The sequence below is a fragment of the Cervus canadensis genome, chromosome 29, assembly GCF_019320065.1.
Source record: "Cervus canadensis isolate Bull #8, Minnesota chromosome 29, ASM1932006v1, whole genome shotgun sequence".
In the NCBI taxonomy this organism is placed as follows: Eukaryota; Metazoa; Chordata; class Mammalia; order Artiodactyla; family Cervidae; genus Cervus; species Cervus canadensis.
In genome coordinates, this window is record NC_057414.1 from 24,334,305 (window position 1) to 24,352,191 (window position 17,887).

Sequence of the window (17,887 nt, forward strand, 5' to 3'; positions counted from 1 at the left end):
CTGGGTCTCCAACCTAGAAACCTTTAATTTTTGTAGTTTAGATACCCTTTTAGTATAGCATCAGGTTTTAAAAGTTTGTTTCACATAAAGTTCTTTCAATGAGTGCATGAGCTTATATATTTGTATATACGATGTGATAATGCAATTCTTGGAGAGCAACAGTAGCTGGATGGAATCAAGGTATCCTTAAGGGACTTGCAAAGTGAAAGGCTCTCTCACTTACCTTCATTAAGATACTGATGGCACAGGCCATGCCAACAGCACCAACCCCAACAACTGTAATCTTATTCTGGGGGACATGTTCTTCCTTAAGAAGATTCTGAATCAGCTGATCCTTGAGAGTTGCCATCTTGGACTTAGAACCTAAAGGAATCTATAAGGGAAAAAACATGCACTGTCACTGGCATCCTTCCGAAAACTGTTCTGAAAAAGCTTCTTTTGCTTCCTTTTGGGATACCTGCCCCTAAAAATCACAAGAAATGACTACAAGGGGGGAGAAGGGAAGAAACCTACCGACAGACAAAGAAACGAAAGGCCTAATGCCGGGCTCTGGTCTGACTAGGGTCTTGGTGTAAAGTTCCTCACCTTGGCGTGGAAAAATAATATTGAAGTTTGGGTATAAGTATAGCCTCCTGAAGGCTCACTCATCTTGATTTATTAACTCCAAGCGGAGCTAGCCTTTCTACAAACAAGATCACTATGAGCCGCCGGCCCAACACTTCTGCAGGCACCAGGACGCCTGCCAAGCCCTTAAAGACCACAAGTACTCTACTCCAATCCTCAGGACGTTTGCCAAGCCCCGCAAGGACCACAGGTACGTGCGTAAAGCGGCTCTAACGTCCTCACAGCACTAGCCAGAACTCGTGGGAGCTCTGCTCATGCGCAGCTCTAGTTTTCGCCTCCCTGTCCCCAACCCCCGCCCCCGAAGAAGCAGTGGCCATCCAGTGGCCAGTGTGCAGGGGCCCGCGGAGTTTACGCCCCGCCCAGACCCGGAAGATTAGCGGCCGCCCCTCCCTCGCCCAGGCCCCGCGCCTCATCTTGTGCGCAAGCGCACTTCACAGCGCTGGGGGAGGCAAAAGTCGTGCGCCTAGGCGCCGCAGGCTACTGAGAGGTGAGCGCTAGCCCCGACAGCCCAGCGCTGGCTTGCGGAGCCCCGCCCGTAAGCGGACCTGATGAGGAGGAAGTCTACTGCTCTGTGGGGTCTGAATGAGCTCGGAATCCAGACTTTTTCAGACTGAACTCGTGCTCTGAAGCACACTTGTTCGTGAAGCCCGGCTGGCTGCCTCCCCGGCCTGGCGCGCTGCCAGAACCAGAGTTTAAATCTTGATACCAGGCACCAGGGACTGTTAGCCAGCTCACAGGGAGGCACCTCGCGTGGCTTCCGCCGTGATCTTTGTTGCAAAGGCGTGAGGCCTGGTATGAGGAAAATTTGTTACTGCAGGGAGAGCTGCAGAGACCTGAAGCCTGGACCCCTAAAGTTCATCAATAAAGTTCCTCTTGGTGGAAGCCTCGATTTCCAGAGCCGGGGAGGTGGGGGGCGGGGGGGGCGGGCGGTGGAGAGTGGGGAGTAGGGTGGGGTAGGGGTGGTTCTGCGTTCACTGGAGAGATTTTCATAGACTGCATCCCGAAAGCACTACGTCTAATCTTGACACTGCTCCAAAGGGCAAAAATATCTGAGAGGACTTGCAGGCAGGCAGCCCAGAGTCACCAAGCTGGAATCGAGTCTCTCCTGACAAATCACTGCTATTTCTAGACAGCCCTGAAAGGTTTCTGCAGCCTGGCAGGGGGAAGGGAGTGCTTTCTGCAGACGTCTCCTGGTTTCACCAAAACCGAAGCTCTGGGCTCCAGCGCTCCCTTCAGTGTGGGGATACGGGTGGGAGTGGAGCCCTGGAGAAAGAGGGTCTGTCTACCTTCCCCCAATTCTGCCAGGCACTTACTGGGACCTTAGAGATGCCCTAATCGGCCTTAGGTTCCCGGTTTGTTAAAAGGAGATGAAGGTACCAGATGACCCTCCTCTGATTCTACTGAGAGGCGGAAGAGCTGGTACCCTTTCTCCTTCGTATTTGCATGCACCACGTCTAGTACACCGACCGATACGGCGGCAGCTGCTTAACAAAAGTAACTTGCGCCAAGAGCTCCCTCTCCTCTGCAGGCAGCGGCTGCCCCAAGGAGCCCACCTCCCGAGAGTGCCAGGATTAAAATGCGATCCGAGCGCACCCAGCGGCTTTCCGGCTTCCGGGAACCAGCCCCAGACTGCTGAGGCTTTTTTGGTTCCGTGGACTCCGGCAACCTGACTTCGAGCTCCGTGCTGCTTGCTCATTTCAAGCCCGGAGGTGTACTCCACCCCCCTCCCCAACCAGTCGTCTCCCATTCCGTCTGCATCTACCCGGACCATCGACCCCAGGTTAGGTGCGCGACCACCTCCTTGGTTCCCCGGCCCGGCCAGAGGCCACTGTGCCCACTTAGAGCAGCAGCAGGGTTCGGCCGGCCCCCGAGACCATTTGGTAGTGTGAGGCCACCGCCCAGGTCTCAGGACTATGCCCTTTGGAAGCAGCGCCTACACCACCCAAGAGCGGGGACCCCCCCACCCCCATGGACAGCGCCTGGGCCAGTGAAGCCTAAAGCGATCGCCCTTGTCCTCGGGCGCAGAGTGCGCCCGGCCGGACCGTACCGGTAGTGACCGTCGAACGGGCAGGCGTCGGAGGCGCGCGGCGTGGGATCCGGACTTGGCGGCAGCGGCTCCGGTACCCAGTGGGGCGCGGGAGGGGCCTTAAATGGAACCGCGAGGCTGACGTCAAGGGGGAGCCGGGCGGACGTGCAAGAACCCACGTGTGCTCTGGGGTGGGGGCGGGCTCCCAGCCGGGCGGGGCGGTGAAGATGCCCCGGCGGCGCGCGCAAGCGGAGGACCCGCAGGCGGTCCGACCCACGTGCGCCGAGACTTCAGAAAGACTGCGCAGAGGCATGCTACTTCTGGCACAAAACAGAGCCGTAAGCTGGGATCAAGCCGACCCTCCATTTCCTCTTTCATAAAATGTGGAAGTTACTTTCAAGGAAGGCTCAACTGAATTTTTGCCGCTGTTGCCCACTGCCCAATTTCTAGCACGTAACCGACACACGACAGAATATTTGTTGAAAAAAAGAAAATTCTTAGCACAGTGTCAGTCTACTTAACCCAAGTCGAGTGATTTCCAAAACGCGACCCTGCCCGTCCCCCCACGGCTAAAACTTGCAGGTCTCACAACTCAAAGTAAAACTTCAGCCTCTTGATTGCATTCCCTGTTGCCCTACCGGTCAAGTACCTGTGTCCCAGCCACGCCCCAGAACAGCCTAGGTTTTATGTTTTTAACATATGTTATTTTTACCTCCAGGCCTTGGTTCACGCTGGTTCCTGGCCGGGCTTCCTCTGCTGTCTCTTTGAACTGTACCCATCTTCTCCCCCTCTCCCCTCCCTCCAACCTCACACACCCACAGATTTGGTATCCCCCTCCTGTCTGCTTGCACCTCACCAGTCTGTACATCCTGCCAACCGTCTTGCAGTAGAAGTGCGTGTGTGACTCAGCTATCCTACCTGCCCATGAATGTTTTAAGGGTATAGGTGAATCCACTTCCTCCATGCACCTGGGGCACCGATTAATAGCCACCAGCTGTGAAAAATATCCCTACTGGTGAGTTCCTTGGTTTTGAAGGGAAAACTCTAACCTCAGCTCCAGAAGAAAACAGGGAAGCTTTCTAGCACATCCTAACAGTTTTCCCGGGCTTCCTAGGGGGCTTAGTGGTAAAGAATCCACCTACCAGTGCAGGAGACCAAGTTTGATTCCTGGGTCAGGAAGATTCCCCGGAGAAGGGAATGGCAACCCACTCCAGTATTCTTGCCTGGGAAATCCCATGGACAGAGGAGCCTGGCCAGCTACAATCCATGGGGTTGCAAGAATCAGAGGTGACTTAACAACTAAAGAACAAAAAACAGTTTTCCCATCACTCCAGGACGCTCAGAAATCTAGGCTGTCTCCCCAAACACACAGCTGGAGGGACTGAGGGCCAGCCACAGGTTCTCCAGGGTTCATCAGGGCAGGGTGCGAATTGCAAATGTCTGTGGTTCCTCAAACTTTGCAACAATGGACTCATTGAGCCAGGGCTGGGCCCCTGCCTTCCTATCAGCGCAACCACAGCCGTCAGTAAGAGCAGGGCAGAGCCCCGAGAGCAGAGGTTAGGCTGGGGAGACGGGTAGGAATCTTCAACAACTGGGCTTTGTGACCATCTCTGAAGATAATCTAGGCAGAGAGTTTGCAGTCCTCTAAATTAAGGCACCTAACAACAGCTCATTCCAGGCACAGCTTCCCTCTGTTTATGTAGAACTGGAGCTTCTATTTAACTCTACAAATATGAAAGAAGTACTGTTTACTCAGCACCTCCTGTGTGTCAGGCAGCAAGCTAGACAGTCCCCATCCTCATCTTGACTTTAATTCTTTGGAGTAGGCATAATTATCCCCATTTTTCAAATGAGAAAACTGAGGCACAAAGAGATAACTGGTTTTGCCAAAGTTCTACAGCTAATAATTGATTTCAGCTGGTACTTTAATCCAGGCTGAGGACTCCAAACTGTGAGTTTTTCCTCTATAGGATGTTGTCCCCCTCCTTCCCCTCACCCCCCGCCAATTCCACAAAGGCCAAGAAATAGGGCGCCCAAGCCCAGGTTCAGAAAGTTCAGTTTCAAATGAGAGGCAGTGGGTGTCAGTGGGTATCTCTGCCCATCTGCTTGAGCCGAGACATGGGTCTCTGATCCTCATGGGACTTACACTGCTGACACTGCTGCTTCTCAGGCCTTTGGCTGGGACTGGAATGCATACCACCTGCTTTCCTGGATCTCCAGCTTGCAGACAGCAGATCGTGGAACTTCTCAGCCTCCATAATCGCATGAGCCAATTCTTTATAATACATCTCATTTTATATATAAATATTCGTTCTCTGGAGAACCCTGACTAATACAGAATCCTGACTAATGCAATCCAAACACAAGAACTTCTGTACTATAAAGTCAAAGCTGAGGGTGGGGCAGGAAACTGTTTCAGAAGGCAGAACAGATTTTTCATCCTGACGAAGTGGTTTTTTTTGGGGGGGCGGGGGCAGTTTCTTTAAAAGGGAGAATCTCACAAAGAGGTGATTTGATCAGGGGACAGGCTGGCTGTTCAGCAGAGGATGGGTGCTGTTCCGCATCCAACCTAAGATTTTCCTAAAGTGACCCTGGCCAGAGAATGGTGTCTACCCAAAACACACGTCATTCCTTCATCCAGTAAGTATATATTATCTTCCTCCTCAAGAGCATTCAGTGGCCCCTCAGTCAATGGCCTCCAAAATAAAATCCAAATTCCTTGAAAAGGCTCAGTAGACTTTTTATGATCCAAAGCCCATATCCCTTCTCTGGCCTTATCTCCTATTTTTCTGCATGCCATTCCCAAGGGTACTTACCACAATCCCCAAATATGCCACTCACTTCCACCAAGGCAGTTCCTTCAACCTGCATGATCCCCCTTGCCACCATCCCTGCCCACCCAAACCCCATACCTCCGTAGGTCAAGTGCTGTTCCTTTGGCTTTATATTAAATTAGTTCTTATTGCTGTGCATCTCTTTCTCTGATTAGATTGTAAGCTCCTAATGGGCAGAAACTTTCTCATTCATCTATCTCCATATCACCAACATTTAGTTTAATAAATATATTTCAAATTACATGGCTGCTATGTAAAGAGTATCATTATAGGTGCTGGGGATACAAAAATGAATAAGACAAATTTCTAGGGCTTCTCCACAAATTTAATGGAGAAAACCAACAGTATCCCCCTCAATAGTTAAAGTGCAAGGTAAAATGTAGCACTGACACAAAAGAGGTAGAAAGTATTGCTCTAGCATTCAGATGAGAGAGAGGTCCTTTGGCCAGGGATACCTGTGAGGGCTTCCTGGAAGAGGTAGGATCCGAACTCAGCCTTAAAAAAAGAGAGAGAAAGAGAGAGATTTGAACCGATGATCAGGTGTTGAGAAAGCGGAAAACAAATGCTTGGAGTCAGGAAATTCAAGGTATATCTGGTGAATCTTTAGCTTTAAATGTCAGGCTAAGAGATTTGGCAGTTTGCTTCTTTGGGTTTTGGTGGTCACTGGAAGTCACCGAAGTTTGGGGGGAATGGGAGAGATGGGGTGAAAGCAAGATGGTTGAGAGGTGATGGTTGAGGGTCCTGAATAAGGATATTGTTGCATATACACAACAGAAAGTATAGGACATACACAGCTCCAACCAATTCTGGATGAAACATTCACTTCTCCGACACACTGTGCATGCCCCCACAGTCCCTCTGAAGGCTCACTGACAGCCTGGCTTTTCTTCCCCCACCTTTTCCATGGCTACAAAGCTGATGACTGGAGTGGCGGGGTCCGAGATGCAGATGGCTTTATTGGTCTCCATCTCTGACAGGCCAGGGCCTGCTGTGTATGTGCCAAAGTGGAAGCTCCTCTCTCTGGGAATACAGCAGGTGCCTCCCTGCTCATGAAGTGGGAGACCACTTCATGTCATCCTCCCAACCCTATCTACTTCTCTCATGATGGGAGTGGAAGCTGAAGCCTCTGCCCTGACTCCTCAAGTTCTCCTGGGTGCCATCTCTTCTGGAACCCTGATGGCTCCCTACCCCCAACTCCTTCTCCCCTCCTTTGAGCTGGGCTCACCCTCAGGTGCTGGATGCTGCCTCTGTTTCCCTTTTTGAATTAGACGGTCATTCCCTCCAGAGTTCATTCCTTACTTGACCCCCTAACAGAATCCCCTCAGAAACTCCTGATTCTCTTTGCTGTATACAAAATGCCTGTGTCTCCCCAAAAGCCATATGTTGAAACCTAATTCCCAAGATACTAGTATTTAGAAGTGGGGCTATTAGGAGGTGATTAGGTTATGAAGGTAGAAACTTCATGAATGGAGTTAGTGCCCTTATAAAGGAGACGCTAGAGAGGTTCCCTGTCCCTTCTGCCATGCGAAGACACAGTGAAAAGATTGCCATCTATGATCTGGAAAGCAGACTCTCACTAGAAACTTGCCAGTACCTTGCTCTTGAACTTCCAAGCCTCCAGAACTGTGAGAAATGTTTTTTGTTTATAAGCCATTCAGTCTATGGTCTTTTGTTATAGCAGCCTGAACAGACTAAAGCATTACCCTTCTAGCCACTTTCTACCCCAGGAAAGAGATTAGACCTGTGTCCTTTTATCTTCATACTCCCCTGGCAGGGAGTTGTTCAACCCCACGGGCTGTAGCACACCAGGTTCCTCTGTCCTCTACTATCTCCTAGAGTTTGCTCAAATTCATGTCAGTTGAGTTGATGGTGCTATTTAACCTTTGCACCCTCTTGCCTGGTGAATCTCATGGACAGTAGGAAGAGGCAGGGAGTTAGGCCTCAAGTCTTCCATCCCATTGATGGATTCCAAGGCAAAGACTGTCACCAGAATGTAAGGGGCTTCTAAACTGAGACCTTCAGTAATCGGTGCCGCAGAGGGAGTCCCAGGACCTCTCCAAGCCAAACAATTCTCATTGTGATGGAACGTGCCCCTTATCTAATCACAGCAGGGGAGAACTGTGCGAACCTTTGATAGCCTTTCCCTCTGACAGGTTGGGAGGCAAGGACAGTGACAATCATGGCTTAGCAAAGATGAGTGAGTGGCCTGATAGAAAGGCGACACTGACCTGGGGTTCTCACTCCAGCTTTTCATGAAGATATCGTGGCAATCAGATTCCCTCTGTAGTCCCAGCATCCCTGACTGTAAACAGAAGAGGGTCTGTCTCTTTTGGTTCAAACATCCAGGGAGGCTCAGAGCACCTTCATTTTTAGTTTTGCTTAGGACTCAGTGACAAGGCCACCTCCTATTTTGGAAAGTGATTGGGGCTGCTGTAGGACTAGAGGCAGATATTCAAGGCTCCTCGCTCCACTTGGGGCAATAGGAAATCCTTGCCTGGCACTCTCTCCTCCCCATAATAGTTCCAGAATGGGGTCCAACATTCCTAAGGCTCTGGTGGCTACTGGATTTGTTAATAAAAACAGTCTCACGGGGCTTTGAAAGTGAATCACGGATAACAGGAACCCATCTCTCTTTGATTCCTGGGTAGATGTTTCAAATCTTTAAACCTTACCAAATGGAGAATTACATTCCCAAGCCTACCTCAAAGAAGAACAATTTCCTCTAAAATTCCAAGAGGATCAAGCCAATTGTAAATAGGAATACAGCCAGGGAAGTTTATTGGTAATTTCCTGGGGCAGGGTGTGGGAAATGAACAGAGGTCTTCTTGTCTGTGCAGCTGCTGACTGCAGGGCACCTTCACTGAAATTTCGGTCCTAGGATTTTGTTTAGGCGCTCATCTAGCTACACCTCACAAAGCAGGGTCTGCTGGAGAAGGAGCCCCTCTGCCCTGTCACTTGAGCCTGCTCAGAGGACCCTGAGCTGAAAAGGTAGACCCACCTCATTTTTCAAGGGTACAAGAAGGGAGCCTGGGATTGTGTTCAAGGCTTCCCTGGTGGCTCAGATAGTAAAGAATCCACCTGCAAGGCAGGAGACCCAGGTTTGATCCCTAGGTCAGGAAGATTCCCCTGAAGAAGGAAATGGCTACCCACCCCAGTGTTCTTGCCTAGAGAATCCCATGGACGTTGGAGCCTGGGGGGCTACAGTCCATGGGGTCGCAGAGTCGGACATAATTGAGTGACTAACACACATACTTTTGTTAAGAAGAACAGAAGAGAGCTCCTTTGAAACCCAGGAGGGACCAGAGGCCACAGTGGGTCCAGATGTGGAGAAGGCCTCCCTGCAGCTGGATAAACTTGTTGGGTCCTTCTTTTATGTGTAGCTTGTGGGAAGGGGGCAGGCTTTCATGTCCATTCTCTCAAGGTTTTCACCTCAACCAAGAGAGGAAAGCAGAACAAGAATTTTTACCTCTGTTTCACTGGTGGCACTGCCCGACCTCAAAAGTGTAACCGCTTCAGGCCTCAGAGATGGAAGGCAGGCAGGTGGATCTCAAACTCCTGCCCTAGTCTTCCTTCTCCTCCACTACTCTGTGCCTCAGTTTCTCCTGGGGTGGCTTACAGACTGGAAAGCAGTTGACCCTTTGCTCCCTGAATATCAAAGGGTGACTCTGATAAATCCTCTGCAAGGTACCCCATCCAGGGCTGCCGGAAGGTCCAGATGGCTCACCTGCCCCCAGAGATGCTTCAGGGCCCTTTCTAATAAAGTCTCCCTCTTCCTGGGGCTCCATTAGCCTTGCACAGTCCACGTGTGTGCAGGGTTAAGCCGTGCCCTTTGCACAAACACACTTGCAGCGTCAGGCATCTTAAAGGACATGTTAACTGAGCTCATCTACCAGTTTTAGCCACAGAAGGGATGAAAGCTTAGGAGAAGCCCTCGCAGTCTCGGTCCTCCTTTACCCCCTGAATCAGAGGGAGGTGAGCCCCTCACACCCACACACTCTTTGCTTACACTCTCAATAGGATCGGCCTATAGGGAAGCAACATCATTGTGTGTTGGGGAAGTAGGGCTGGGAGAAGGGGAGGGCAGTGACATGCTCTTGATCCTACCTTCGTGTTTCAGGGTGTTGACTAAGAAACAGGAACCTTCCAACCAGTCTAGCGCTCTCTTCTCTGCACCAGACACCACGGCCTTCTCCACCAGCCTGGGCTCTTTCCCAGCACTGTGGGTGTGGCTCCACTCCCAGCTCGACTTCTGGGGTTTTTCCACTGTACTAGAGCCTCTTGCAACAGCCCTGGCTTGGGATTGGCAGCTTGACAGAGAGACCTCACTCTGCAGGAGGCCACACCCCAGCCATTAAAGTCAGAGGATTGGCAGGAGGCCATCTGAGTGGGGAACGGTTCTCGCAGAGCTCCCAGCCTCAGCCTCCTCCGCAGCTCCCTCAGCTGCAGGCTCATGATGTCACAGACCCTTCCCCTCATCTGAGCTAGTTCTCAAGCAACCAAATTTCTCCTCCTCATTTCCTAAGGGAGGCTGCCTGTCAGCCACAGATGGGCACAGGCTGTGCCAAGATCTCCATGGCAACCAGGGGCCATTGTTTCCTGCCTTGGGCAATAATCCAGAGCCAACACCCTTGGAGGGCTCCCTTGCAGACCCCAGTGGGGCTGACTGTTGCTGCGGGCCCATCACACCCTGCTGTCATTCCTGGAACTTAGGAACAGCCTAGGGAGGAAGCCCAGCTGAGTTTCCCTGGAAGACTTCAGACCCATTGGGAGTTCTCTGAGAAAAGTCCTGGGATGGGGCAGGCTGGGAAGGCTCTTCACTGGAGTCCACGCTCTCCCTCCCACATGGAATTGATTTCTCAGGGCAGACTGTGGGGCTTCTGGTGATAAACCTTCTTTAGGGTAATGGGTGAAAGTTGACAGTTTCACAGTGTGCTAGTTGGCATAAGACTTTGCTCTCCCTGGCGGGGGGCGGGGGACAGGAGACAGTTTGCAATGGATTAGGCAATAATCCCAGATCCTTGTTATCCCGATAAATGACCTCCGAGGCATTTGAGGACCTGGCAGGATCTTAACCAGGTGGGTGTTTATCCATGTGGAGTCAAAGACTCCAGAGTGAAAGGGATGGTGGGGTGGGCACCCTGGGAGCAGAGATGGAGCTGAAACTCACCGCCACAATGTCAAGAACTGGGGAGGCCTCTTCCTAGAGATTTCCATCTCCAGGAGAAAACCAAATCAGAATGCAAAGTAGAACTACGCCTAGTTCGACCTACTTCTCTCTGCCCTCTGCGAATCTCCGGGAGGGAACCTGAAATTCAGTTATGTGGATACTGTATAGGCATGGTTCACAGCCTTCTCTGCTCCCTGGGGGATTCCTTCTCCTTATCAACTTCTTTTCCCAGTCTTGGGGGAGGGGAGTTTGGTTTTTGCTCATTTTGTTCACTGGGCTTTTATAATGCAGAATCAATACCCAGTTGGGGAAGATTCTGTGGTTGGACTGGCAATGGAAAGAAGGATTTGGGTCTACAGGATATTAGTCTCTATAATAAAGAGAAATAGAAAATATCTCAAGGAAATTTTGGAGGCAGTGGAGGTGGGAGATTGGAAGAGAGTTGCCCTAACTTCTGCTGACTGATGAGAGGAGATTTGACAGGACAGAGAATTCATGGTCAGTGCTGCCGTGGACATCACCATCATCTCCCCTCTCACTTTGCCAAAGGGCAAGTCTCAGGTTTGAGCTATTTTGAAATTACTTGCGATTGCTGAAGGGTGCTTTCTAGTCAGTGCTAGGACACCAAACCTCGTGGATCCAGACTTAGTGAGGATTGTAATAATAATCACTCTCATGTTTATGGAATACTTTCCTGGTGGCTCAGAAGTTAAAGCGTCTGCTTCCAATGCAGGAGACCCGGGTTCGATCCCTGGCAAAGAGTCAGACACGACTGAGCAAATTCACTCACTTTAGTATGTATGTACCCAGCAGTTCTTTTTGTTGCTGTTGGTCAGCCGCTCAGTCGTGTCTGACGCTTCTGTGACCCCATCGGCTGTAGCCCTCCAGGCTCTTCTGTCCATGGGATTCTCCAGGCAAAAATACTGGAGTGGGTTGCCATGCCCTCCTCCAGGGGATCTTCTGGACCCAGGGATGGAATGAACATGTGTCTCCTGCATCGGCAGGTGGATTCTTTACCGTCTGAGCTACTTAGGGAAGCCCCCCAGCACTCCTACTAAAACCTTTGAAGGCATTGTTTGATTGAATCTTCCCAACTGCCCTGTGGAAAAGGGAACATCATTATTCCTATTTTCCAGAAACAGAACGGAGTCACAGGCGGTAACGACACTTGCCCAAAGTCACATAGCCAGATGTGCTGTTGCCTGGCCTCAAAGGCATGAAATCTGGGTGGTGTTCAGGCAAGTTTTCTGCAGGGAGGCCAGATGCAGCAAGGATGATGGGGAGTTCCTCTCAGGAAATTGCTAGGCCACGCTGAAGAGGGCTCTCTGTGGAAGCCGCTGCCTCTCACTGACCCAGCAAAGCAGAAAATCCAAGCTGACATGAGGCATGGCTCCGTGGAGGCTACCCCTCCTCGGCCGAGTGTCAGGAATGTGCTGGGAGCTAATGTGATCATCTGGGACAGCTCCTGTCAGCCTGCTTGTTCTCCTGCCATCTTGTGAGTCCTGGGACTGACGCGTGGGGGACCGCACGGCCCAGATTAACCCCCTCTGAGGGGGGCCCTGTCTACCTTTCTATCCAGGCTTTTCTGAACGCAGACGTCCCCCTGCAAGCTCCCAGCACTAGGAGAGAAGCTTGTCACTTCTCCTGCGGGACAATGAGGGGCAGATGGCGGGGCCTCCATCCGTACCGCTGTCCTCTGTGGCCCCAGACTTACTGTCCCTCAGGAAGAGGGTCTCTGTGGGAACCTCAGGTTTGGGAGTCAGTGGGTTCGAACCACCCCAACATGATTCCATCTGGACAAGTCACTCTACAGACCTCATGCCTTGGTGAAATAGGAAAAACAGTAGTACCCACCAAATAGGTTTAAGGCAAACGAAATGACTTGGCACAAGGAAATTGCTCAATAGGCTGTATTCCTATCTCAGGAAATGAGCTGAGGAGAGAGTTGAGTTTGTGGTCACTGGTCTGACAGTGTGTTTTATCTATTTTGGACTCTAATTGGTTCTGAGCATTCTTCTTGGCTCTGTACCCAGGCACAGCCTGACCCTTTCCTTAGGTGAAGCTCTTCCAGAACCTGTGCATGCCTGCCTTATCCAACTTTTTTTTTTTTTTTTGTATACTTTATTACCTAGTACTACAGTTGGTTGTATATACAAGTCTGGGCTGGTCAGGGAGGGGCTACAGTTTTCATAATTTTTCTATGCATGATCCTTAGCTTATGATGCAACACACATGACTGTTTCTGGCCACCCTACACTGGCCATGCTGCCTGGTCATTGCCACACACCGGCTGGTCTCTGCCCTTTGCATGGATCCAGAAAGGCAGCCCCTGCCCATGAGACCCTGGCCTCCCTCGCTGGTGTTTTTCTCAGTTTGGAAAGGCACTCAGCCAGGCAATGTCCAGACAGAGCAGCAGGGTAAGACCCTTGTCTCCAGGGGACAGTCCTGTTGGTGTCTCTCCCTCAGGGAGGCTCTTTCCTTTGGCCTCTCATCGCCCTGGGTTTCAGTCCTGGCTCCGCCACTCACTGTGAGAACTTGAGCAAATTACCTCCTCTCATGGAGCCTCTGCAAAATGGGGATAATATTGTTTTCACAGGTTGTGAGGTTTAAATGTAAAGCTCCCATCACCCAGTAGGTCCGCAATACATATGAGCTCCCTTTTCAGTTCCTCTGGGGCAATCAGGAATGTTGAACTGAAGACAATTCCTTAGGAGCTTCCCTGGGGGCTCAGATGGTAACGAATGTGCCTGCTTTGCAGGAGACCCAGGTTCGATCCCTGGGTTTGGAAGATCCCCCAGAGAAAGGAAAAGGCAATTCACTCCAGGTTTCTTGCCTGGGAAATCCCAGGGACAAGAGGAGCCTGGTGGGCTACAGTCCATGGGGTGGCAGAGAGTCAGGCACCACTGAGGGACTAACAGCAGGAAGCTCTCGAGAACCCCGGGCTAAGAAGAGGAAGGTGGCCGGGAGCTGGGGGAGACCATTGATGCCACCTGCCTCCCCACCTGCACTGGCTCCTCTGAGCAGCAGCTGGGCCAGGGCCATTCTGAGCCAAGTGAGCAGCCTCCCTGAGGCTAAGAACCAGCCCCTCCATGCGCTCAGGCTGCATCTCAGAGCTACAGGAGCCAAGGTGCCAAGGAGGGGAGGTCTCTGGGGACAGACACAGCTCTAAGAGGAAGGCCGTCTCCACAGGCCTGCTTTGCCCTTCTAGTTCCCACACTCTGCAGACACCCTTGTGCAATGCACAACTGGCCAACTCCAGTCAGGCTGGAAGGATTTCTGCACCCATTCCACGACAACAAACTGTGAGATGCCCACACTGGACAATCCTTAGTTTCCACTCCAGCTGAAGGAAGAGCACAGGCCCTAGGGCTTTTTTGGGAAAGAAATGTGTTTCTTAAGTCTTCTTTCTGAATCATGTAGCTCTAACCAGCTGCAACTGAGCAGCACTGGTGTTCAGCAAATATCAGTCATTGTCACGATGTTTGCCATTCCCAAATAGCACTTATACTACCCTATTCAATGCACTTCTCTAAACTCACTGTATTTTACACAGTTTCACCCTTAACAAATATGTGCCTGATAAACCAGTTTCGTTTACTTTACCAAAGAGTATATCACTGATTTCAGAAAAGGCAGAGGAACCAGAGATCAAACTGCCAACATCTGCTGGATCATCGAAAAAGCAAGAGAGTTCCAGAAAAACATCTATTTCTGCTTTATTGACTATGCCAAAGCCTTTGACTCTGGGGATCACAATAAACTGTGGAAAACTCTGAAAGAGATGGGAATACCAGACCCCCTGACTTGCCTCTTGAGAAACCTGTATGCAGGTCAGGAAGCAACAATTAGAGCTGGACATGAAACAACAGACTGGTTCCACATAGGAAAAGGAGTACGTCAAGGCTGTATATTGTCACTCTGCTTATTTAACTTCTATGCAGAGTACATCATGAGAAACACTGGGCTGGAAGAAGCACAGGCTGGAATCAAGATTGCTGGGAGAAATATTAATAACCTCAGATATGCAGATGACACCACCCTTATGGCAGAAAGTGAAGAAGAACTAAAGAGACTCTTGATGAAAGTGAAAGAGGAGAGTGAAAAAGTTGGTTTAAAGCTCACATTCAGAAAACTAAGATCATGGCATCTGGTCCCATCACTTCATGCCTAATAGATGGGGAAACAGTGGAAACAGTGGCTGACTTTATTTTTCTGCGTTCCAAAATCACTGTAGATGGTGATTGCAGCCATGAAATTAAAAGACGCTTACTCCTTGGAAGAAAAGCTATGACCAACCTAGACAGTATATTAAAAAGCAGAAAAAAAAAAAAAAAAGCAGAGACATTATTTTGCCAACAAAGGTCTGTCTAGTCAAGGCTATGGTTTTTCCAGTGGTCATGTATGGATGTGAGAGTTGGACTATAAAGAAAGTTGAGTGCCGAAGAATTGATGTTTTTGAACTGTGTTTTTGGAGAAGACTCTTGAGAGTCCCCTGGACTGCAAGGAGATCCAACCAGTCCATCCTAAAGGAGATCAGTCCTGGGTGTTCATTGGAAGGACTGATGTTGAAGCTGAAACTCCAATACTTTGGCAACCTGATGTGAAGAGCTGAATCATTTGAAAAAACGCTGATGATGGGTAAGATTGAGGGCAGGAGGAGAAGGGGACGGCAGAGGATGAGATGGTTGGATGGCATCACTGACTCAATGGACATGGGTTTGGGTGGACTCTGGGAATTGGTGATGGACAGGGGGGCCTGACATGCTGCAGTTCATGGGGTGGCAAAGAGTCGGACATGACTAACTGAACCAGACTGAATTGATATCACTATCCAATCAGAATTTTGAAATGCTGTTATCTGATCCTTACTCAACCCCCTGGAGGGGTGCTAACCACACCGTAGAAAACACTGGGCTAGTGAACAACTGCAGTGGGATCATGTGACAAGCTCACACACACATTAGGGGTAAAAGCACGAACTCAGTAACTTTGCTGCCCTATCACAAGGACCTGAAGATAGCTACAAGGGGTTTGGGTTGTGGACAAAGCAGTCCACTGGCCAAACTGGTAAACAAAGGATGTCGTGGCCATCAAGTCATCAGCCAATGTAGCCACTGCCAACAGTGCCCCCTGAGCAGATGAAAAGGAATAGGATGCTGACACCAGACAGCTGAGGTGCATGTCAAAGGAATAATTTCATTAAGCCCAGACAAAGTGAATCTTCCCATACAAAGTGCTAAATTCATTAACTTTCAGATATTTGTTTTTTTCTTTAATTAGCAGAAATCTTTTCATGTTCAACTACCTGGTTTGTTTTTTGCAACACTCCTATATATCCTGCCTCCTCCCTGACCTCTTCAGAACAGTCCTTCAGAGCTGAGAGTCTGTCTCTTGGGCTTAAGTCCTCAATATGTCTGCTGAATAAAATGTAATTCTCAAGCTCTTGGTTGTGCTTTTTTTCCCCCCTCCAGTTTAAAGCAATCATCTTATGGGGCCTCTAGTCATGAAATGGTGAGCATTTATCTTGATTCTAAAATCAAGCCATCAAAATTCAATAACAACTCTGATTAAACATGGTGGGTTGAACTCACATGTTTATCTTAGCTACTTCCCTAGATCCCACTAAAGTAACAGGAAAAGAACAGACAAAAGTATAATTATACAAAGACCTAGAGACTGGAAGAGGAGACAACCTCAGATGAGGTCTGTTGACAATCGTTTAGAAAGTCGGTATTAGTGTGACCAGAACCAGATGAAATTCAAGTGCCCACGGAAGGGCATGGTGAAGAGATGGAAGCTGATTTGCTCTGCAAAACACTATATGGGCTTGGGAATTGGAAGGAGTGCGGTGTGGGGCTGAAACAATGGATATGAGACTATTAGACACCCAGATTCCTATCCCTATATGTGCAACAAAATGACTTCCTCCTGCCTCCACCCTCACTGAAAATAGGGGGTCTATTTTCTGGGGAAATGCAATCAGGATGAAGCACAGTGGTGAGAGGTACTGGCTAAAGACAGGGGCACAAGAGCATGTCTGCATACAAACAGAGAAGCCCCTTCTTGAGGCAGTTCCCAGAGAGTTAGCATCGGGATTATACTCCCAAGTAGAGACATGGAGCTACTTCTCTGGAGAGATGAATGGCCTCAAAGAAAAGTTCCCCAAATACTGACTTTTGAGAGACTCAGGTGGCAAAGCCACCTCCCCTGTCACCCTCGTGGAAGCCCTTTATAGCCCTTTGACAGACCTGCCTGTGCACATTGAGCTTCTAACCCACTTGAAAACAACTTGCTCATATATAAGTGCCAGCTGAGGGGTTTTACAGTCCGTCCAGAGTTTGGAGTAAAGTAGCCATAGGAATGTTAGAAGATGGAGCCAACTGAAATCTGCATGCATGCTACCTCACTTCAGTCGTATCCAACTCTTCTGACCCCATGGACTGGAGCCCGCCAGGCTCCAGTTCCAGAATACTGGAATTCCAGTATTCTGGACCTGGAGTGGGTTGCCATACCATCCTCCAGGGGATCTTCCTGACCCAAGGAGCAAACCTGCTTCTCTTATGTCTCCTTCATTGGTAGGAGGGTTTGTTTTTTTTTAAACTGCTAGTGCCACCTGAAAAGCCCACTGAAAACTGTGATGAAGGACAAAAGGTTGCTCAAGAAAGGTTCCCTGGTTGGTTGTGGTGCAAGACATCTTTTTTTTTTTTGACATCTATTTGGCCTGCAGGCTCACTATCTTCTTCTCCATCCTGCTCTGGGCTCTGAGGGGCTGACCTGAAGGAAACACACAGTAATGGTGCCCCCATCCCTCTGCCATCCCTGGAGGCTGGGGGAGAGGGCGAGTGAGACGGAACCCTCCATGTGGGACTGAATTGTCTGTGTCCCTAAGCTCCTGTCTTTCCTGGTAACTACTTCTTTCTGTCGCCCCATCAGGCCTAGGACTGGTAACTAGGATACGACACTATAACTTACGATTTCTCTGTACTCTGCCTGCACCTTGGGAAACCATTCCTTTATTAATCTCTTCAAATTACCCAGTTTGAGGGTGCCATTTATTTCCTGCCAGGACCTTACTTGAAGCACCAAACAATATTTACATTATCAAAGTGTGAAAACTGACTGTTGATTACCAGAGAAACCTGTGAAATAACTATATTGGGAAGCTGGAGAAAGGGAAATGGGAACAATGGTATAAGAACACCAAATCCTTAACTGTCGTAATAGTAGTGAATAACA

General features: G+C 49.7%; 1 protein-coding gene across 2 annotated transcripts; it reads right to left on the minus strand.

The window, feature by feature from the left end:
* Window positions 1–35: 35 nt before the first annotated feature.
* Window positions 36–9,693, minus strand: LOC122430779 (L-lactate dehydrogenase A-like 6B). 2 transcript variants are annotated; one of them, XM_043451597.1, is made up of 4 exons: window positions 9,589–9,693; window positions 7,713–7,786; window positions 5,940–5,979; window positions 36–373 (listed from the first exon to the last, which is right to left on the minus strand). In XM_043451597.1, the coding sequence occupies exons 2-4, from the start codon at window positions 7,778–7,780 to the stop codon at window positions 176–178; spliced, it is 306 nt and encodes a 101-aa protein (XP_043307532.1). In that variant the 5' UTR covers window positions 7,781–7,786; window positions 9,589–9,693; the 3' UTR covers window positions 36–175. The 2 variants fall into 2 exon arrangements, with proteins under 2 accessions (XP_043307532.1, XP_043307531.1); XM_043451596.1 differs by lacking the exons at window positions 5,940–5,979; window positions 7,713–7,786; window positions 9,589–9,693 and adding an exon at window positions 2,672–2,978 and having other exon boundaries at window positions 288–373.
* Window positions 9,694–17,887: the final 8,194 nt, after the last annotated feature.

Excerpts from the sequence above, each read along its gene's own strand:
- LOC122430779 (XM_043451596.1), bottom strand. The coding sequence starts at position 2,963 with ATGCCTCTGCGCAGTCTTTCTGAAGTCTCGGCGCACGTGGGTCGGACC.